The 23,535-nt window shown below is 44.4% G+C and overlaps 1 protein-coding gene across 1 annotated transcript; it reads left to right on the top strand.

Moving 5' to 3' along the window:
* Positions 1-11,403: 11,403 nt before the first annotated feature.
* Positions 11,404-19,351, top strand: FGF16 (fibroblast growth factor 16; the record flags this gene model as incomplete). Its single annotated transcript, XM_079765789.1, has 3 exons — positions 11,404-11,677; positions 17,571-17,674; positions 19,106-19,351. The coding sequence occupies 3 exons, from the start codon at positions 11,404-11,406 to the stop codon at positions 19,349-19,351; spliced, it is 624 nt and encodes a 207-aa protein (XP_079621915.1).
* Between the last annotated feature and the right edge of the window lie 4,184 nt (positions 19,352-23,535).

The following is a 23,535-nucleotide window of genomic DNA, read 5'->3' as shown; positions in this document are numbered from 1 at the left end:
CAGACAAATGTAATGTGTCCCTGCCACCTGCAACTGCACTTCTTTAATACCAACTCACTTATTCTAAAAATGCATGCAAATTTTGCATTTTTCTCTAAAGCCTGCTACCAGATCACCTTTGCTGCCTAGCTCCCTGGTCCTGACTGCCAACTTATAATCTAGTCCTCTCTTGGCCTGTTGATGAAGCCTCCCCTTGCTACAGACTCTGTTCCCCTGGGTTGTGTCTCTCCTTAAACTCTTCTCTGAAACAGTCCTGGCATTGCCATCCCTGGCCACCAGCAGGTCCTTTGTAGGTCCCTTCACTCTGGCCCTCACCCTCTGCTCTGAGGTGATACAGACAGGGACTTGGAGCTACCTGGCACTCAGCTACCCTGAACAATATGTGCTATGCAAGTACTTACTATTCAGGCTCCTTTGAAATAAACTTTTATCAATAAGTTAAAGAAAACCAGAGGAAATAACATGCACCCAAAGACCATAAGTCTAATGATTTACAGAATAAGCCAATATCTAATCACTGATTAGATTGGATGACAGTAAATAAGAACATTTAGATATCTTTCTATCCTTCACTCCCCAAATCCTTTTTGATGGCTGTTTTGTTGTTGTTGTTCCAGAGATTTCTTACTCCCTGCAGGAGAGGGGCTCAGCCTTCGTCATAACCTCCTATAAAAAAAAGTACAGTAGTCTGATAGTAGTTAATAACTCATGCCCAGAAGGTGAAAGACTCCATTTCAGCTTTCTGTGCCTCCTGCCACTGAGCAACACTCTAGCCTAGGCTTAAGCAGAACACAATCCTGTCAGCCTCCAGACCTTTACTGTTGCCCTCCTCCCAGCTGGAATGTCACTCCCCCTCCATCCATATATCTGAACCATGCTCATTCTTCTTACCCCTTTCTTGCTCTCCTATCACTTCCTCCAGGAAGCACATCTGCTTCTCAACCACACAATTTAACTCACCAATCTCTTAACCCCTGTTGCTCCATGTAAGTTAGTTTAGACTCCACAATAGTACCATCAGACTCCTTCTTGACTTCCCTGGGACACATAGCATAAACCTGAGCCTGTAGTTGGGGCTCAGCAAAGACACATGGAAGATGCTTGTCATAGAAACAAAATCAGGGTTTTCTATTCTTTTTACATAACTAGCTAGAAAATGGACTGCTCAGATGCAGGCATTAAAAAAGAAAACCTCCAGCATCCTGGGGAGCAGCTAACAAAGACACCACAGGTCTCCCCAAGTCATTGAACCACACAAAGTGTTAGAGCAGAAAGGAATCTTAATCATTTGCTCCCAAACTTTTAAACTGGGGTATGCATACTTTTGGGGGTCCATGGCAGTGCACCAATGGGGTCCACAAAGCCACGGGATAAACATGGCATGCTTTCTTAGAGTGTCAATTTTACCCGAGTATAAGAAATTTAAAACATTTCTATATTAAAACAAATATGGCTATATCATAGAGAAGAATGAAAATTTTGCATGCATTTTTAGGATAAAACATGAGACCTCAAAGACACTTTAGACCATGTAGTAGCCTGTTTTGAGTTACCGCCATCCACTTTTCTCCTCTACCTTTGCTGAGGATTTCATTTTCCCTCTCCTCTATCATTGGGGTTACTTCAATTAAGAAAATAAATAGAAGTTTGAGAAAATTGATCTAGTCCAGTCCCCTCTTTTCACAGTTAGGAAAACTTAGGCCCATGGAGGAGAAATGATTTGGCCAAAGCCACAGACAGTGAGTTCAGCAAGAGCTAGGACCTCCATCCACCCCATCAGATGTACATTTTTTTCTAGTGACTTGTTCAGGTGACTCCTGACTGAAAACTAAACATCTTTACTAACTCTGTTCCACCCATCGTACCTACCCTTCAGCATTGTTTTTTCTTTGCCAAGGGTTACACAACCTATCCTGAGGGAAGCCTGTGGCATCAGCAGCTCTGAGAGCAGGCCAGACCCTTTAGTCCCTTTCTATAGTTTCTAATGCACTGAATAATGCTGCATTTCCCAGAGATCTGAGTGTAAATGATGAGATTCAAACCCCTCACAGAAACAGGATGAAGTTCATAGCATTAGGGAGAGAGAGGCAAAGCGGGGAGGAGGTTCTGCTAATCAAAGGCCATAGCCAGGAAGCCAAGAGTTGATGCTAAGACCCTGCTTTTTCCCTTCATTTATGTAAGAAAGAGATGCTCTATGGTCACCACAGCAAGGCTCCAAAGAAACTGGGCCCTCAGCTTTTTAAAAAAGGGAGTGAATTTGGATTTAAATGAATTCAGTTTCACAACTATCATGTATATTCTCTGTGCAAATTAGCAGGGGCTGCCTGTAGATTCACATACTTATGTACATTTATTCACTTATTCACAACTTAAACCCACAACGCTTGCTGTTACACAGACATGCAAATTCTTCTGCACACTGTCACAAACATAAGCACGCATTTGTGTTGGGAAAACCAATACAATCATAGTCTCTGCCCACACTTCTTCCCAACACCCAGCCCCGGACACACACAGCCACCATTGATACCCACATTCACAGTCACACACACCAGGTTGAGAAGTGACCCGCCTGCCAGGGTTAGAGCCACATTCCATGGTGTCCCATTCCCCTCAGAGACCTAACGGATCATTTCACAAAGATGTCATCACCTGCCTACTAATGGCAAGTTACAGCCAGAATAAATGGTCCATTACCCACCCCCATTACAGGTAGGCCCACAGAAGAATGACAGCGGAGACAAAGGAGACTTGTGGCTCAGTGTCACTGGAGGAGAATGACCAGACAGGTAAGATGGGGGCTCAGACAGATAAGATGGGGGCTCATTCCAGCCAAAGAGATTTCCTTTCCTCTCTGCACCTTAGAGTTGGGGGTAGGGAGATCAGGAGGTAGTCTTACTTTTTGTAGGTTTCTCAATCTGTAGCTACAAATCATATGGGAGAGGGGAGGAGGAGGACTGCTCTTTTAACCAGGGTCATCCTTGTCTTGAAGAGATTTGAATTGTGTCATAATACTTTCTCTTTTGAACAAGACCCCAACACTTTTTGGAGTAGTGCCGTGACCAACAGCATGGTCTCTGGAGCCACTCTCCAGGTCTGAATTTTGGCCCCACCACATACAAGCTGTTTGACCTTGAGCAAGTTACTTAACCTCTCTAGCCCTCAGTTTTGCCATCTGCTAAAAACTAGAATAATAATATCATCTACTTCATGGTAGTATGACATGTTTTAAATGTAAGACACTTAAATACAGAGTTCCTCAATATCAACGATTTTGTTTTCTGCTTTTATTTACCTGCGATCAACAGTGGTCCGAAAATATTAAATGGAAATTTTCAGAAATAAACAGTTCATAAGTTTTAAATTGCAAGCTGTTATGAATAGCATGATAAAATCTCACCCTGTCCCACTCTGTCCTGCCTGGGACCTGAATCATCCCTTTGTCCAGTGTATCCACTCCCCGCCCACCCATCAGTCACTGAGAAGTCAGTTGGGTTATCAGATCAACTGTTGCAATATTGCAGTGCTTGTGTTCAAATAACCCTTATTTTACTTATATTATTATTGTTGTTCTATTTTATTATTAGTTACTAGAGGCCCCATGCATGAAATTCATGCAAGAGTAGGCCTTCCTCCCCCGGCTGCCCACACCGGCTTCCCTCTGACACCTGGGACCCAGGCTTCCCTCACAGCCCCAGCTTCGTCCGGAAGGTCGTCCGGAAGGACATCCAGTCTAATTAGCATATTATGCTTTTATTATTATAGATTATTGTTAATCTCTCACTGTGCCTAATTTACAAATTAAAATTTATCAGAGGCATGTATGTATAGGAAACAACATAGTACATATAGGGTTCAGTACTATCCATGGTTTCAGGCATCATCCACTGGGGTCTTGGAATATATCCCCTGCAGATAAGAGGGGACTATTGTAGTGCCTGGCACTTAGAATGCTCAATAGATGGAATTATACTAATGAGCGATTTCCTGTTTTTCTCTGACTTCCATTCCCTCACTGCCTGCTTGACCACACAAAGGTGACAGTTTAGTCACCTTGTTTCTGAGACAGGCCTTCTGAAGCCCAGAGAGAATCACACAGAAAGAGTAATAGGATTGGAATTGATAGTTTTGGGGTGCTATGCACAGTGTTCTCGTCTACTTCATTTCTCCCTTAGGACAAAATAATTATAGTTTGAAAAAACTTAGAGAAGAAATATAACTAGGGCCAGGCAGGATGTAAATAATATTAAGAACAGTGACCACTTAATGTGCGCCAGGCACAAGTTCAACACACTCTGTGTATTTTTTTTTATTTAAACCTCACAGCAACCCTAGGAAGTGATGACTATTTGACTATCATCATCATCATCATCATCATCATCATCTGCATCATCTGCATCATCATCATCTGCATCGTACAGAAAAGGAAACTGAGGCTAGAATGACTTCAAGCTGGGATTTGAACCCAGACAGTCTGACACTAGAGATGAAGTGTGCAACCACTATATCAGTGATGGCGAACCTATGACACGCGTGTCAGCACTGACACGTGTAGCCATTTCTGATGACACGCGGCCGCTGAGGCAGCCGCATGCCGAGGATGAAACATTTGCTGCTCCTGAGGATGAAACATTTGCGAAATAATGTTTTTTCCTCAAAGTGACACACTACCCGAGTTATGCTCAGTTTTGTGGCGAAGTTTGACACACCAAGCTCAAAAGGTTGCCCATCACTCTAGTGAGATTATACTGTGGTCCACAAGGAAAGCAAGAGAAGAGAAAAGGCAGTAATGAAGAACAAAGGAGCAATACAAGTTCTTTTAGAAGTAAATAGATTGAGGCAGTGTAGTTTGTGGTCAGGTCCTAACTTAAGATCAGGGTTGAAGTCCTACCACTGCTACTAGTTATTGAATGTCTTTGAGCCTTAGCTTCCTTGACTGTAAAATGGGAATAAAACTATTTTTTAGAGTTGTGATAAGGCTTAGAGAGATAAGCACCCAGAGCAATGCTTAATTCAACATATGTTCTCAGTAAACAAGAGCAAGTGTTGTCTGTTAATTGTGTTCCCCATAGGATATGCCTAGCAGTACAACTCCTTTTGTCCCTTCTCAGGGAAAATAAATTAAGAAGGAAAAAACATTTTTAAGTTGTCAGGAAAATGAAGAACTGGACAGACCAACAATTCCAGACATACTTTCCCCACTCCTGGGTATATGCATGGGATGGGGATGGGAGGGGAGAAAGTACCAGCTAATAAGCTTCATTCTCTCCTTCCTTAAGGAACAAATCCCAGCACGTTACCCCTAGCCTCTGGTCACTTATAGCCTGAGTCAGAACTGTCCTATTTCTTAAAGAATTTTGTTTTTCCATGTCCTTTTCACATAGGTTGTTTTATTTTTCACATCAGTTCTATGAGAAAGGAGGACAGAATCTCAGATTTTCCATGTGCCAGACAGAATGCTGGGCCCTTTTCATCAGTGATTTCATTTTATCTTCACAATAATACCACTGTGAAGCTGTATAGCAAGCATGTCAAACTCAAAGGCTAACACAGGCCAAATAAACAAGGTTTAAGTTGATGTGGGCTGCAAAAAAACAAAAGCTTCAATTTTCATAGAAACTTAGGTTTATTTTGATAGAGACATGTTGAATACAAAGGGCTGAAATAAAATAACATAAAATAATAGAACATTTTAATAAAAATTAATATTTTTTCTTGCACATTAACTTACCAGACACCGAATAACTGCACAAATTAATAAGTGTAATGCAAATTAACCTATTTTCTTGTTCTCCAAAAGTGAAATATTTCCTGTTGTGCACACCAAACAAATCAGTACAAGACTAATGACGTGGCAATCGGCTGCTAAAATATTCACTGCTAGTATTAGTGGACAGAAATGATGCGCTGGCATGTAAGGCACGTAAGGGAAATGAATGCAACATGATTATAGTAATCAGTCATTAGGGAACGTTACAGTTTGTTATTAATAATTATGTATAACAGGATATTGTAAAAATTAAGTTATGAAATTTTTATTAAAACGTTTCTTACATACCATTATATTGGCTGGGCTGCAAAAATATTCATTGTGGGCTGCATGCAGCCCGAGGGCCACAAGTTTGACATGCTTGCTGTACAGTTATCCAAACTTTACAAGTAACATCCGAATCCAGCAAGGGTTGCTTCTTCTTTGTACTTTTTTCTCTCATTCCATATATCCAGCACAACCTTGGCCTGAGGATGTGTCCTGCTGAGGATTTTCGATAAACCAAAGTATTATGAAATCTCACTACCCTAAACATATTGTACTTTACACAATCTCAGGCCTATAAATCAAGAGTAATTTGCCTCCAGTGGATCTGAGATCAAATTATTACTCTGCTTCTTATTAACTACTAGAGGCCCACTGCATGAATTTGTGCATGGGTGGGGTCCAGCCTGTGGATTGGGGCTGGGCCTGTCGGGAGGAGGAGATGGCGGGAGGTTGGCCGGCCAGCCTGCCTGGATCAGGGCCCAATCAGAGACCCCAATAAGGGCCAGGCCAGCTGGGGGAAGGGGCTGTGGGCAATTGGCCAGTGGGCCCTGCCCCTGATTGGGGTTGGGGAACCAATTGGGGGCAGGGCTGGCCATGGGGAGGGGCTGTGGGCAGTGGGCAGGCTGGCCACGCCCCTGCCCCCGAATGGGGTGGGTGGAGGTGCAAATCAGGAGCCAGGGGCCTGGGGGAGGGGCCATGGGTGGTTGGCCAGCAGGCCCTGCCCCTGATCGGGTTGGGGGGGGCCGATCTGGGGTGAGGCCAGGTGGGGGGAGGGGCTGCAGAAGATTGGCCAGCCAGCCCCACCCCCTATTAGGGGGGGGGGCAATCAGGGGTGGGGTCCGGTAGGGGGAGGGGCTCCAGGAGGTTGGCTGGCCAGCCCCACCCCCTTTTATGGTAGGGGTGTGATCAGGGGCGGGCCAGCAGGGGGGAGGGGCTGCGGGCCTATCATGGTGGGATGGGCTGATGGGGGCATGACTGGCAGGGAGGTGGGGTGCGGAAGGGAGGGAGCATTTGGCCGGCAGGCCCAGCACTTGATTGGGGAGGGAGAGTCTGATCAGGGGCAGGCCGGCAGGGGGGAGGGGCTGCGAGGTTGGCTGCTGGCCCTACCCCTTGATCGGGCTGGTTTGCTGGCCACAGTGGGTGTCATAGCAACCAGTTGTTAGGTTGTTAGGGCCGTTACACTAGCTGCCTTTTTATATATATAGACACTAGTAGCCTGGTGCACGGATTTGTGTACATTGAAAGGAAATTAATTAGAAGAAGTATTTTAATATTGCTATTTGCCCTTTATAATATACGGCAAGTGTCAGAGATTAAAGAAAATTAGTAAAATGTATATGAAAGTAATATATAAATTGATTAATAAATAAACAATAACAACATGATATAACAACAAAGACATGATCTAAAAACAACAAATATATTATATAAAAACATTATATAAATAAACAACAAAAACATGATATAAAAACAACATAAATAAAAACAATGACTGATAAATTGATTAAACCTATTCTAATATCTCCCTGTATACCAATTAAGAGTAAACACGCTTTCAGAGTGCTTGACTAATTTCCCTTGTGATGAAGTATTTACTAGTACAACTTTAACTTTAATGTCACACGCTCTTCGAACTCGAGAGAAAGCAACATATAACTGACCGTGTGCGAAAACGGGTTCAGGTAGGAATATTCCTACTCTGTCTAGAGTTTGTCCTTGTGATTTATTAATAGTCATCACAAATGCTGGCATCACAGGAAACTGTCTTTGAATTCATTTAAATGGGAGGCCAGTGTCAGACGGGGACAAATCAGTTCTTGGAATCAGAACAACCTCTCCTTCCACAGATCCTGTTAATACTTCAGCTTCAATTATGTTAGGTTGCAATCTTTTGATAATAAATCTAGTATCATTACAAAGACCACATTTCCTATTAAGATTTCTCAGTAGCATGATGATTGCACCTACTTTCAATTTTAATTTATGACACAGCATTCCCGAAGGAGTAATACTATTAAGAAATTTGATGGGAAAATTTTCCTTTTCAGCATCATCTGTTGAATCAATGGAATCATCACTCAAATAGGTGTGAAAATCTTCATCGAATATATCCAAAATTTCTTCATTTAATTTATGAATGTGCTTATTTTTAGGACAAAGAATCGCATGTTTAGATATATTTTTAATATTATCTATAGATATACTATTTCTAAAGGTATATCAATAATAGATCCGTTACAAATCATTTCTTGGGGGATTACAATAATGTCCATTCCAAGAGCTTTATATGTATCATGCATTTCGAGACTCAACATCTATTTTTAAATTGCCAGTACACATCATATGTACCAGCTGGTGGGTGACGGTCAGACGGACAGACAGTCAGTCACTTAATCTTTTATATATATAGACTAGAGGCCTAATGCATGAAATTCCCTCTGGCACCCAGGACCCGGACTTACCTCGCAGCCCCAGCTATGTCCAGAAGGTTGTCCAGAAGGACTCTGGAAGGACATCCGGTCTAATTAGCATATTATGCTTTCATTATTATAGATGATTCTGTGCTAGTCACTTAAGCTCACCTCTAAAATAGTGATAATGACACCTCCTACTTCGCAAGGTTGTGAAAATAACTTCCATGGAATTGCTCTGTCATTGGGACACTTCATGGAAACGTTATTTAAAACACAATCATCAGTCAGCTTAATCCCAAAAGAGCCCCAGAAGGGCAATGAAATGTTTGTATCTCTAATCTTTGATCAGGTAGGCCTCCAGATATGCAACTGTGATTGGTGACTTTGGGAATGTTGGGGGGCAAAGAATGCAGAAGGTCCCTGGCGTGACTATTGAGGAAATGGCCTTTCACCATTATCAATGCATCATTGATATCATCATAGAAACATCTAAATCCTTTATGTCACATATTTCTCAAAGCAGTTCTATCTACAGTATTTCATTTGACATTCACTAAAATTTTTCCACTTGCTTTGTTACCATTTTCCTCTTCCTGGAAGTGGACTACCTGAATTGGCAAAATCCAGCCCATCCATTACAAAGGCCACCTTGGTCCAGAACCCATCCCTAAACCCAGGGATCAGCCTTCTCTCTGCTTTCTGAGTCCGCACAGCACTGTATACCTTATACTGCCTTCTAGTCATTTATGTACTTGTCTTAACCTCTGTCCCTCCTCCCCCACTTTCTTACTATCCACAAACTCTTTGAAGGAAAGAATAAAGAAGGAAGGAATGGTTTATTTGTTGTTTTATGTCAGTCCCATTTTAAAAGTTTTTATTGTGGAAAAATGCAGTGCACGCATGTGTGGTGTGTGTGTGTGTGTGTGTGTGTGTGTGTGAGTGTGTGTTTAGAGAGAGAGTAGAAGATATATATAATGAATATCCATGTACCCATCACCCGGCTTCAACAACTAGTAACACATGAATAATATTGTCACATCTATACCTCCGCTCTTGCCTTCTCACTCTGTGTTATTTTCAAGCAAATCCCAGTATTTCATCCGTAAATACTCCAATACAGAGGCCATCTGTTGCAGTTCTGTTTGAAGACTATTTGCATCTGTGCCCTACTACTGGGAGCAAACACATCAGAAGATGATTTCTGGGCACCTAATATGTGCCAGACCTTGTGCTTGGCTCTGGAGGCTCTGGCTGAGCTAAGGGGACACACTAGAACTAAGACACGATGTTCCAAACCAAGAATTTTTATGGTACCAGAGAGTGAGCAAGGGGTGCAGTGGGAGCCCAGCACCAGGACCTCAAATTGCACTAACTGAACTGAGCTGAATCTGTTTTCTCTAATGGAGACCCTGAGTTCAAACTCGCCGCGAGACATGGATTCTCAAGCAGGAGGCGCTGCAAAGGCGGGGCAGGGGGTGCTTGCTCTGTTGTTTCTCCTGTTAAGAGCAGGAAAAGGCGACCAGAGCCCGCCGAGGGTACAAACTGCAAGCAACAAAGCAGTTTAATGAGCCTGCAGGACGCTGAGCACCGGGGCCTAAGAAGTGCCCCAGGGTTCAGGTGCCTGACAGGAGGGCGGGGAGGGGGGGTCACGGGGAAGGCCTGGCACCTGCTCTCAGTTCTTCTTGAGGCTGCCCGTTGCCCTGACTGCCGCCAGTTCCCGCCCCAAATGCCGCTCTTCTGATAGAATATTTCTGAGCAGGGCACGGGACAGAGCGAGGAAACACCTGTTTCCAACAAGAAAAGGGGTGTGGAGGGAAGCCCCGACCAGGTTTCCAATGGCCCCTCATCGAGCCTGCTCTCCAGAGCCCTGTAAAAGCACGCCCACAAAGCCAGTGGAAATCATTTTTTTTCCCTAAAAGATCGCTTTCTATTTCTTACTCCCCCCTCCATCTCCTAAACTGTAATGTCTTCTTTCCTCCGTGAGGTTTCCCGCTCCTCCCAGTCTCCTTAAGACCGCGCCTTGGTTCCTGCAGGGACTGCCAGCACCCCCAATCCCAAATTTTGCAACTGCATCGCTTCCGGACTTTTCACTTCCTCAGCCCCCGTCCAACCTACAGGTGGGGAGTGAGGTTGCGGGGTGGGCAACAGAACAAAGAAACCAGGGAGGCCCTTGTCCCAGGCCAGGCACCCCTTTTGCAGCCTCTGACCAGCCGGGAAACAAGAGGGCCTCAGGAACCCGGGAACGCCCCGGTCTCTTTCCCAAAGCTAGCAGCCGGAGGACTCGTGAGAGGTGGGGATTGCCCCCGCGCAGCAGACAGACGTCCACGCAACAGGCCTGAGTGGTCGTGGGCGCCAGCAGCCTCCACGCATTGGGCTCCGTTATTTCATCAGCAGTTTCAGAAAAACCTGCCAAAAGCAGTTATGCCTCACTGCAATGTGTAGCTTTTTCCTGCCATTTTTTCATAATAAAAGAGGGAGTGAAGCTCGCTTGTTCTCTTCCCCCCTCCACCCCCCCCCCCCCCCCCGCTCCCAAAAAGAGCCAAATGGATACGAGAAGGAGAAAGGAAAAAAAAAAAAAAAAACAACCCACACACCAATCTCCGAGGGGATGCCAGTGAGGTGTGGCTTGTATTTAAATATCCAATATGTCAATGTAAGGGGAGTGGGTACGTATATAAAGTGCCGTTTGTATCCGATAGCTCGACGAAGCCAGCTATGAGAGGCCTGAGGAGATGGATGTGGAGGGAAAGCGGCACTTTGACTGAGAGCAAGGTCAGGAGCGCGCTGCCCCACGCTCCCCGCCGCTGAGAAGTTCCTTGGACGAGAACAGACGTCGACTGCAGCTCTGCAGAGCAAGGAGCTAGGGAGCGAGCGCCGGCGAATCGCCCACGCCCGCTTCGGGGAGAGGCAGTTCGCGCACCTCCACCCCGGCTCGGCCCCGCGCACCCCGCCATGGCGGAGGTGGGGGGGGTCTTCGCCTCCTTGGACTGGGATCTGCACGGTTTTTCCTCATCTCTGGGGAACATGCCCTTAGCTGACTCCCCTGGTTTCCTGAACGAGCGCCTGGGCCAGATCGAGGGGAAGCTGCAGCGCGGTTCGCCCACAGACTTCGCCCACCTGAAGGGGATCCTGCGGCGCCGCCAGCTGTACTGCCGCACCGGCTTCCACCTGGAGATTTTCCCCAACGGCACGGTTCACGGCACCCGCCACGACCACAGCCGCTTCGGTGAGGACACGACCGGGAGGGACGGGAGGCGAGCGTACAGACGGCGCGCTGGGGAGCCGACGGCTCTGAGCTCAGGCTCCGGGCCCCGCGGACCGCCCCCAGCTCAGTGCCGTCAAGGCGGAAGGCCGCCAGGGACGCGGGGCAGATGGGACACGACGGTGCGGACTTGAGCCATAAGGCGTCAGGGAGCCTGGCACCCTGAGACGCTAGGGCGGGGGCGGGGGCGCGGGCGCGGGCGCCTTGAGGTGCGGCCTCTCCTTCCTCCACTCCACTCTCCCTTCCTCCCTTGAGTGAGAGAGGATCGTTCTGGCACCTGGATGCTGTACTTCGACTGGAAGCAGGTGAAGCTGGGAGAGGGGTAGGAGCAGAATCACAGCAGCTGCAGCGCGGGACAGAGCCTCGAGGGCAGGATTGTCGCGGGCGATGGCCTGGAGCAGGAGCCTTCGTGGGCCATGGATGTGGTGGGCGAGTAGCCCACACCCACGTCGCTTTTGGCCAGCACCTGCCTGCCTCTGGGTTGCTCTGCCTGGGGCGGGGGCCAATCCAGGCAGCAGGGCATGAGCTGGGTATTGGAGAAACTAGGAAAGCCTTCCAGTGTCCACTGTGTAAGGGCACAAGCCCTGGGGCAGCTTTTGCTTGGAGCTGCCTCTGGACTCCTTGCCTCAGTAAGGAAACAGTCCTGGGCCCACTCCCAGCAACAGAAACAGGTGTCTTCTGGGCCCAGGACAGGAAACGTCCACCTCTATCCAAGGTTTTCTCTGTCCACCATTCTGCAAATTGTTCAAAGGACACAGCTGCCTGTCTCACATATAGAACACGATATAAACCTTGGTCTGAGACAGAGATCATTAGGTTTCTAAACAAATGTGTCCACTCATCAGTAATTTGGCCCTTTTTATTTTCAATATCCTATTCTCTACTAAACCATTTTTCAGGTGCTGGGACAGCTACCCTTCCTTGGGCCCTCTTTCCTCCAATGCCCCTACTTCCTCCCAAGGACCCAGTGGCCCAAGGAAACCTATCCCTAAGCCTATAAGAGGTTTTGACTATGTTCAGACACAATAAGTTCTTTTCTTTTTCCCACCCTCCTGCACTCACTTCAAGCCTCCTCATCCTCCTACTCCCCATTCCTTGCTGGAGCTGCTGCTGGTGTGCACAGTAAAAAGTGTGTGTGTGCGGGGGGTGCACAGAGGCCAAGTCTAGCAAACAACTTAGGGCTAGGGCTGGTCTTCCTTGCTGGGAGCAAGCAGGAACCCTAATGAGGTCTATGTCATCTTGGAAAAATGCACTCACAGAGCTGGAGTGCAGTAGGTTGCGTGTGGGGTGGGGGTAATGGAGGGGTGCAGGTGTCTGTATAAACTTGCAGCACGTCCTCAAATGGGTGATAAGGTGGGGTGGAGGGAGAAGGAGTGCTAAGTTGGCTCCTTTTCCTTCCATTGCTTATGACTTTGCAGTCTCCTTTTGTTTCTCTTCAGAAGTAATGGGATTCCCGCCCTGGCCTCAGAGCCCCCCCCAAAGACTCCCAGAATGGCCTAGAAATATTGGAGTAGCTCATTCCTGAAATATAAAAGAAAAATTATGAAATAATAGAGAAATGTTGGTTGGGGGTAGCAGAGGTGGAGAAACTATGAGCTTGGCTCCCAGCAGCTACAAGTGTTTGTCTGACTCTGTGCCTAAGCTGAGCCCAATAACCTACAAGGTCAACATAAATCAATAATAGGCTCTTGGGATAAGTGGTCTTTAATTACCTCCCTAAGGACACATCTTGATTTCTTTTCATCTCTCAGGCCTGCTAAGGGTGTTAAGTTTAAGGAGAAACCAAAGGAAATAAAACTGGCAGGAAGAAGGGATGTTTTCACTGCTGCTTAACTGACTGCTTCATTTTTTGTTTTGTCTTTAAAAAACACTGCCTGAGACCACCTCTGCATCACCTTTTCCCTTTCCTCCTTCCCTGGCTTCCTGGCAGTTTTGTGTATTTCCTGTAAATGAAATGATAACTGGTCAAAGCTGTCTCTTTGTAACCTCCCCTGCCAACTTTCTAACACATTTACTCTTTCTCGGTTTAGCTTTTGGCAAAGAAAGAGGTGGCGTTTGAGTTTGCTAACTCCTCCCTCCACATTTGAGTTAATCAGCCAGGGTATTCAATAAATCGAAACTTTAACATTCCATAAGTGCTTTAGCAGTCAACATTCCAGCAGGGTAAAGTAGGCCAGACTTAAGATATAAAATATTATAGATTTCTGCTTGGGGGGAGGAGGTAGTCTCCAAAGGCCATGTAAAGTAAATAGCTATTTGTTGTAATTGGAGAGCAGGGCCCCCAAGGATTACCCTGGAATCCATGTGTTCAGAACAAGTCAGGCTGAGCCCAAGAGCAGCCCCGACTCCATATAATAACCTGTTGGCACAGCCTATCCTCCCCCCTCACTACCCCCTATTCTGCCATCAGTAGCCAGGAGTATTACAACCTCTGCCTGGCTGGTGGCATTAACATGAGGTTCACAGAGATACTGACATTCTTGAGGGACACCTGTGGATTGGCATAGTAGGGTTTGGGAGCCAGGTTGGAGGAGAGGCCTCCCACCACGTGGGATGGAGCAGGCTCCTGCAGCTGCTTTGGGTTTTGTGTGAGCTGGTTCTTATTTGGCAGGATGCCAAGGCAGCACTGTCTTGGCCATGAAGGTCTGAAAGGATGGCTGAGGGAGCTCAGGCAAATTATGGAACCAGATTAAATGGCGCCTTAGTCAGTCATCTAGCTAAGTTCTGAAGCAGTGGGACCCAGGATGATCCATTTTGAATGAGTTCATGGGGGAAAAGCTATAAGAAGGCAAGAGTCCGGAAATTGTCAAGCAAAGGCCAGAGCTTGAGGTGGACAGGTCAAGATGAGGCAGAGCAGAGAGAGGTCCTGAGCTTTAAGGGGGGTGAGAGAAGTGAGGACAATCTTTGTCTACTTAATACTTTGCCTCAACACTTTACTGTTAACACCCCTCTCCAGCTGTAGCTGGGAAAATGTAAAAATGGCTTGTTTTCTCTCTCCCTTCATGCTGGCTGGGATTCAGAGAAGGTTTAGGAATATCTGTTCCATCATCATGTGCCACTGGGTTCCCACAATTTAAATCCAGCTAATAGGAAAGTTGGCAGAGGGAAATGATGCCCAAAGACAGCTGGGCAGGGACGATTCCAGCTGTTGGAGACCCCTGTTACTGGACACAACCCAAGTGACTTCCTGTATGATCTGTCCTTTGGCATCATGTTAACAGAGAATTGGAGAAAAACTGTGGTGACTCAAATGGCCACACCTCTTGGGTTTCATGATTTGTTCTCACACCAGGTCTTGGATGGTGAGATCACAAGCTGACCTCTGCTACTTAATGAGCTCACGGTGGTTAGAGACATGAGATACTTAGAGAATGAGGGAACTAAGACTTGAGGCTCAGAAGTAATCTGCCTAAGCGAATCAAAGAACTGAAGGCTCCAACAGGTTGGTATCCCTCAAAGTTTAGCACCCAGAACTGAATAATGACCTGGTTTATCATTTCCTTGCCACACTGGCTGTTCTCCTTTGAATACACTCCTGTGTTTCTGTAGCCCTCTTTAAACACAGTCGAACTAAAAAACAAAGCAGAATGGGGCAATCCTCTCCCTTAAGCCAGTTACTAGACCTCTATCAGTGCAGCCTTAAATCACATTAGCTTTATTTTCCCTCCCCCCCCATGTTTTACATTAGCTTTTTCATAATTTTTAATTTTTACATGACTAGTTCCACATTAGCTTTTTAATAATTTCATGAATCACCCATACCGAGCTTACCTTACTCAATCAAATCCCCTAAGCCATAGTTGTGTATGTTTTGCTAAGCCACATCTCCCCATTCCAGAAATGGGCAGACTTGCATTTGATAAAAATGCATGAAAACACAAAAGAACAGTATGTTTTCAAGAAAATATACATGGTTGCCTAAAACGGGGAGGAGGATGGGAGTAGAGTATGGAAATAAAAAGAAAGAAATAGATAACTAAAACGTCCTTGCACAGGCCAATTATGATAATAGGACAAAAAAAAGGAGTATGATTTACTCAACTGTCTGCACTTGAGGCTCACCCTCCCCCAGCAAAACCCCAAACACAAAAAAACATCTTCAGTAGTTGGTTTGGGGACCAAAGTGCAGGATTTTACATTTTATTTCAACTAAAGCTTATTTTGCTGGAGTCAGTCCATTTTTCCATTCTCTTGAAATCTCTTTGGATTTTGTTTGTGTCACCTTCTCAGCTGTATGTCTTCTGGAACTAGGGTAAGCAGTCCCCCTATGTCTTCTTACAGTCATTTATTAAAATGTTAAACAGGGAAGAACCCAAATCAGAATGTTGTGCAGTACATCTAAAGGTTTTGGTCTATAAAATCAGTATCTGCTTAACCATTACTTGGCACCAGGTATTTTCTTTTTTTATACCTCCTACCATCTTGTATCAATCTCTTTTCCCAAAATTCCTTTCTTTGTACTATAAGAGTTAGTAACAACCAGACTGAGAATAAAACTTGGAGAATTTTTATACAATGGCAGCCAAAGAACTTTACATTCTTCAAATGGGCCATGGAAACATGTGCCCTAAAGCTGCCACACTTGAACACCACCTACCAGCCCAAGTCACTGGGGCTCTTCAGACTTCCCACTGGAGTTTTGCACATGATTTCAAAATTAACCACTTACATTTTTAAGTGATCTTTAAGGAATTAGTCTCACTTTCTATGTAGATTACATAGAATATTATTACCCTTAAAATTGCATTTTTAATAAGAAAGACAGCCAGATATGAGCTCATTTCATACCTTTGGTTGCCTCTGTTAGTCAGTCGTATCAAGTTTTATTCTGTACATTGAAAAGCATGGTTAGAGACAGGAATATCACAGAAGAATCTAGCTGCCCATTATATCTGCATCCATTTGATAGATGTGCTATCTTAGGATAAAAGTATAAAGTGTTCAGTGTCACCAGCGTTTCAGTTCTTGGTCCTTTTTCCCTCTTAGTGGTTGATTTCTTTTTTCCTTTTACTGCTGCTCAGTAAATGAAAACGTTTTCAAGTCTTCACCTCTATCCTTGTCAGCTAGAGGGACATTTCTGAATGTCTTCCCTTTTCCCTTTAATTTGCAACATCTCAAATCAGTATTAAGTCCAATACTACCTGCCAACTCTTGTCCATGAATAAACTTAAAATTCTCAAGAGAGAAGGGGAGAATGACAGGCTTGTCAGCCTGTGACTGTACTGGCTGAGAGCACTTTTCAGGAGAAAGCTCTTACCAGGCCAAGTTCTGCATCCTGCCTATGGCAGGAGAAACAACTTAGTGAGTGGCCTGTGTGGCCTTTGTTAGAGTCAGCTACAGGCAGTTGACAGCCTCATGTGGCTTTAAGTACATGGGAGCTAAGAGGGTGCAAAATAAGTTCAGCCTAGAGGACAGAGAGGTAATGCTCTGTTCTCTGGGGAGGAGAGAAATGACTTTGGGGAGATACAGAAACCTGGCCATATTCTCCTATTTAGGGAGACTGCAATCCCATTTCTTGAAATGTTGGTATTTAACAGTAATAGTGCCTTATAATTAGGAGCTTTTGTAACCAAAGCCTTCTCACTGTATCTTCCTCATAATATGCCTAAGAGTGTTGACTAGAGGCAGAGATTGTTTCCCCCATTTTATATATGGAAAACTTGAGGTTCACAGAGACTCAGTGTCTTCTCTGTAGTTCCATTCTTGCTGCAAAAGATGGTTTTATCAGGTCATTCATGAAAGGCACCCAGGGCTGGCCTCCAGTTGCGGATAAATGACTGGTAGCTCATGTTACCTGAACAGCTTCCTCTTAGCTTGATGTTAGTAATGGAAATGGCATTCGCCTTTTTTGCTCTAGGCATCCTGGAGTTTATCAGCCTGGCTGTGGGGCTGATCAGCATTCGGGGAGTGGACTCTGGCCTATACTTAGGAATGAACGAACGAGGAGAGCTATATGGATCGGTAAGTTTAAGATTTTCTTTTCATCAGAGGCTATTACCACCAGTATTTGGACAATGTAAGGCAAAAGTATAAAGACTTATGTCTAGCACTTGAAATCCCTTTTGTCAACTATACAGACTAGTGTTTTCAAGTCACGTGTGGTTGCCCAGGAACTTGCTCCATAACACTTTTCCACTCATTCAGCCCCCATGAAAACATAAACTTTACTGTAGCATACTTGCTTTTGCCTTTTCCATTAGAGGGCCAACTAGTCTGATGATAATAGTAAGCTAGTTTGTTAGTAGATGGTATGGGTTTGGGGCATTTGCTGTCCTGAGGTGTACATAGGAATTTTAATGGGTGCCCAGAGTGTTAGCAGACTAGCTGGCACAAAAACAGGCAGTGGAAAATCTGGCCTTCAGATTGAGAATTCTGAGATTAACAACACAGTCCCTGATTTCCAGATTGCTTCAGCTGAATCCCAAAAGCCAAATGAAACAAATAAATGAAGAGTGAGGGTTCCAGGGTCTGGTGATAGCCCTAAGTCTCCAGCTAGGACTGGGTTGGCTGCCGTGTATGTTCTCTATTCTGGAAGCTAGCCAAGAGCTGGGGACTGGTGAGTGACTTTGCTGACCTTAACCCTTTCAGGGAATCCCAACTCGTGGCTTTGGCTTTTGAGTCACATAGAATGCTTTCTGGCTGCCTGCACCCCTTGAAATCAGAGCACATTTTTCCCTGACACCTAAGCGATAGGCCTGTCCCCAGCACTCAGTATCGGCAACCCCAGCAAGTACTATGGATCAAATGTGAGAAGGGACAGAGGCAAGAGACCCAGGAGCTGCTAGCTTAATGTAGCCAGATTGGAGGAACTTTTCGAGATCTTTTGTAAGCTTTCCAACTGACAGGCCTTGGGCCCTTCATCAGGAGAGATCACAGCTCACCTCCTGTGGAACTTAATATAGATACAAGGCCTTTGCCTATCAGTTGACATGGTTGACTGTAATCTCAATATATTTTAACATTAGCCCTAAGTAGGGAGAAAACTCAGGGATGCCAGTGGGGCATTGGGCAGCCGTACCAGACATCCTTAGGCTCTATTGTGCGCTGAGACCTATATAATTTTATTAGCCAATGTTATCCCAATAAATTCAATAAAAAATAATTTTTTAAAAAATTCAGCTCAAAGAGACAGGTGAGTCTCTCTCCTCCAGTCTCCTGCCTTCAGGAAAGGTCTTACCTAAAACATTTTTGTGTAGCTCATGAAAGAGAATGAAGGTGATAGAAATCGGACTATTTTGCTATTTGGAAAGAAAATACCTCAGTAATATGGGAGATAGGACTGAAATTTTCTAATATCAATGTGCTATTGCTATTTCAGGGTTCTCCACCAGCAAGCTGGGATGGGGAAAATAGTCATATAATGGGCTCTGCTTTATTTTCTCACCCTCACAGAAGAAACTCACGCGCGAATGTGTTTTCCGGGAACAGTTTGAAGAAAACTGGTACAACACCTATGCCTCCACCTTGTACAAACATTTGGACTCGGAGAGACAGTATTATGTGGCCCTGAATAAAGACGGCTCACCCCGAGAGGGATACAGGACTAAACGACACCAGAAATTCACTCACTTCTTACCCAGGCCTGTAGATCCTTCTAAGTTACCCTCCATGTCCAGAGACCTCTTCCACTATAGGTAACGGACCCTAGTGTGACCTCTATAATCCATATACTTTGGGGCCACAGTTATCTCTGCAAGCACTATACTCGTAGTTTTTCAATCCTCTTTCCTATCAACTTAGATAGCAAAGAAACACTTACTGTTCAACTCAACCCAACTGTTCCCTTGTTGTTCAAAGTGTATATCAAAGTTGGGTTATTTTGGGGAGGGATGTGGGGGGAAGGGTGGGGTAAAGGGAATCTTGTATATACTTTTTTCTTTACTCATGTACTTTCCCCTGAGGTGGTGTGAAAAAGACTGGGGGCCCCTGCCAAGGGCCAAGGGTACCTCGCTCCACAATCTACCCAAATACCTTGACAATGGGTAAATGAAAGACCAAAAGATCTGCCACAGTTGCTACCTACAGAGCTTTAGAAAAGTCTCATTCAGAAAAATCCTCAGGGCTACAGCCCTGATGCAAGCCATCCTTGATTTGGCTCTGCAGATTTCTCATCTGTCCTGACATGCAGTTTTCCTGCCATTGGAAGTGGGAAATGGGGAAGATTGCAAAAAAAATGCTATTAAAATGTAAGCATGGATACTGTGCATAAGGACAAACTATTTATGAAATGTATATGCTATTTATTTTATATATTTATTTATTTCAAAATAATTTTATTTTTAATGAGAGATGCTATGACTGGATTTTCATCAGAAAGAATAAGGTCCTACTGAAACAGGATAAATTAGTTATTAAAGGCTTTTATTGGCAATAAAATTGTCTTTATATTGTAACCACTGTCTAATTCTATTGATTTGTACATTTAGTAGGATGAGTCAGCTTCTTTCTTCTCCAACTTCTTAGAATTTCCTGATGTCAGCATCACACTGCCTAGGCTGGATGACCCATTATTCACAATATTAGTATTATCTAGGGGCCCTGTCTGAAGTCCTTTCTGATTCTATGACATTGGTGAACAAAGTTTCAGAAAGGCCTGAATCAACATCTCTTATGGCAGCTCCCATTTGTGATTAGGATTTAGGCATAGAAAAACCCTCCTTTAGGATTTGGTTAGGGCCCAAAGCATGGAGATCAGAAACCCTAATTGGTGACTGCTTACTTTATTTTTTATAAGAAAAATTTATTTATGAAGTTAGAGAGATAGTAGAAGTAAACTAACTGGGATGCATAGGCTCAAGATGTAAGTTACAGAAGCAAAAGAAGGGCCTTTGGAGCTTAGGAGAGAGAAAGGCAAAGGTAAAGATGGGAAGAGAAAGATGAAGGTGTGTCCTCAAGAGGGAGAGCCTGTTGGTGGCTTTATATTTTCTATATGAAGATGAAGGGATTAAAAATAAAAAAAACAATCAATAGGGAAACTGAGCCCTAGCTGGTTTGGATCAGTGGATAGAGCGTCGGCCTATAGACCAAAGGTTCCCAGGTTCAATTCCAGTAAAGGGCACATACCTTGGTTGCAGGCTCCTCCCTGGCCCAGGCCCTAGTCAGGGCTCCTGCAGGAGGCAACCAATCGATGTGTTTCTCTCACATTGATGTTTCTCTCTGTCTTTCCCTCTCTCTTAAAAAAATCAATGGAAAAATATACTCAGGTGAGGATTAACAACAACAAAACTATATATATATATATATATATATATATATATATATATATATATATATGGAAACTGATTATTTGAACAGGTCTTACCTTCTAGAGGTGTTCTCCCACTCCCTATCCAACCTCAACCCCCATCCCCTGCCAGTGCTTTTCCTAGAGAATTCTGGGAAGCTGTTAATACATTTCCCTAAAGCAGTTGTTCTCAGAGTATATGGTCTCTTGACCACCAGCAGCAACTGGGAACTTGTTAGAAATGCAAATTATCAGGCCCTACCCTAGACCTGCCAAATCTGGCGGGGCGGGGGGCGGGCAGCAATTTGTGTGGTAACAAACCTCCCAGAGGATTCTTGTGCATGATAAAGTTTGAAACCTAGTGCCATAAAAGAATAGTTTTCAAAAATAATTCCTTATGCAGCTGAATGGCTTATAAAGTTTGTGGATAATTTCGGTCCATAAAACAAAAGTAGAGTGGCTCTAATTGAAGGGCAGGTGGCATTTCTGGAGCTCCCTCTTCTCCAGATCAGCCCCTAAGACAGTGATGGCGAACCTATGACACGTGTGTCAGTACTGACACGCGTAGCCATTTCTGATGACACGCGGCCGCATGCCAAGGATGAAACATTTGCGAAATAATGTTTTTTCCTCAAAGTGACACACTACCCGAGTTATGCTCAGTTTTTTGGCGAAGTTTGACACACCAAGCTCAAAAGGTTGCCCATCACTGCCCTAAGATGTCTTGGTTTAAAATCCCTGGCCTCTTTACTGATATTTACTGAGGTAGACACATATGGTTATTTTCATTTTCAAAGTGAATACTGTCAGGAAACAACCAAAGAAATCAAAGTCTCATTGCATACTCAGGTACCATGAAGGGCTGGTGGGAAAAGGTTTGGGGTTTAAGATAGTTCCTCCTGGAGTTCCTCATTCACATCAGATTAGCATTTGCTATTTTTCCAACTGATTGTACATCTGAACAAATAGCTTAAGAAGCAGCACACTTCAAAATTAAAACCAAAAAGTCTATAAAAGCTCATCCAAACCTATGTACCCAACAGGAAAACCAGCCACACATATGAGAATATATACATTAGATAACAAGTAAGACTGTAGAATAAAAAATATTAAGTTGCATACTGTATGTGATCATAGAATACTCACCAATGGACTCACCAAGGCTGAGATCTTGCAGGGCTAGGATGGGTAGGGAAAGTTTCAAAGGGGTAATGCCTGCCATGAAGAACCAACAGGATTTGGAAAGGCAAGAAGGTTGATGGTAATGCCCATGTTGAATTACAGGAAAGAGACATCACCTCTAGAGGTCTCTGGGAAATGGATAAAAATCAGCTGTGTGATATTTTTTATCACATTTTCATGTACATCATACTTCATTTTAAAAACAAAATTTTACCTACATTATCTATAGTCAGCTACCTAGAACTTTTGATACACAGCTACATCTTCTTTTTTAATTACAGTTGATGTACAATATTATATTAGTTTCAGGTGTACAACCCATTGGTTAGACATTTATATAACTTATGAATGATGCTCCCAATAAGTCTAGTACCCACCTGGCACCATACATAGTTATTATAATACTATAGGCCCAGTGCATGAAATTTGTGCACTGGGTGGGGCAGGGTGTCTCTCAGCCCAGATTGCGAAAAGGCACAGGCCAGGCCAAGGGACCCCACTGGTGAATGATCGGGCCAGGGAGGAACACAGGAGGTTGGCCAGCCAGGGAGGGACCTCGAGAGGGCTCCAGGGCATGTCCAGCCCGTCTTGCTCAGTCCCGATAGGCCGGATCCCAGCAGCAAGCTAACCTACCTGTCAGAGCATCTGCCCCCTAGTGGTCAGTGCACATCATAGCAACTGGTCAACCAGTTGACTGTCTGCCCCCTGGTGGTCAGGGCATGTCATAGCGAGCGGTTGAGCAGCCTTAGCATATCATTAGCATATTATGCTTTGATTGGTTGAACGTACAACCAGACACTTAGGATATTAGGCTTTTATTATATAGGATTATTTACTATAATTCCTATGCTGTACTTGAATCCACAACCTCTGAGGTCTTGTGAGATAAATGAGATCTATTTTAATTAATAGGAAGCTGTCGCTGACCTATGAGTGGGGCCAGTGTTACTCTAGTGAGGCACTTGACATGGGCCTGACAAGACCACAAGCACTACAGAGCAGGATTTACAAGGAAAATGGCACTGTAATGAAAAAGGGAAAGACTCCCAATCCTAGAGTCAGGCAATACCTTTTTCCTCTGGGTTGAAGTAGAGGGAAAAGACTAGAAGAATGGTGTAGGGTCCACGGAGGCAGGAGGAGTTCATTAGGAGTGGGTGAGGCTCTCTTTGGGATTGAACTATGCAAATAGCCATGAAGGGGGCACATGACCAGAAAATGTCAATAAGCAACTGTTTTCATTTCAAAAAGAGGGGAAAGATAAATTCTGGGAATGGAAATATAAGATATACCACTAGATCAGTTGATAGCTGATTGATACCATATCCTCAAAGTGCTAAAGTAATGGATTTTGTGCCAATCTAGAGTGAATTTTACAGCAGTACGCTCTAGACCTCTGGTTTTGGGTGAAAACTTGCAC

Source organism: Cnephaeus nilssonii, assembly GCF_951640355.1.
Source record: "Cnephaeus nilssonii genome assembly, chromosome: X".
Lineage (NCBI taxonomy): Eukaryota > Metazoa > Chordata > Mammalia > Chiroptera > Vespertilionidae > Cnephaeus > Cnephaeus nilssonii.
This window is presented reverse-complemented; position numbering and strand designations above follow the sequence as displayed.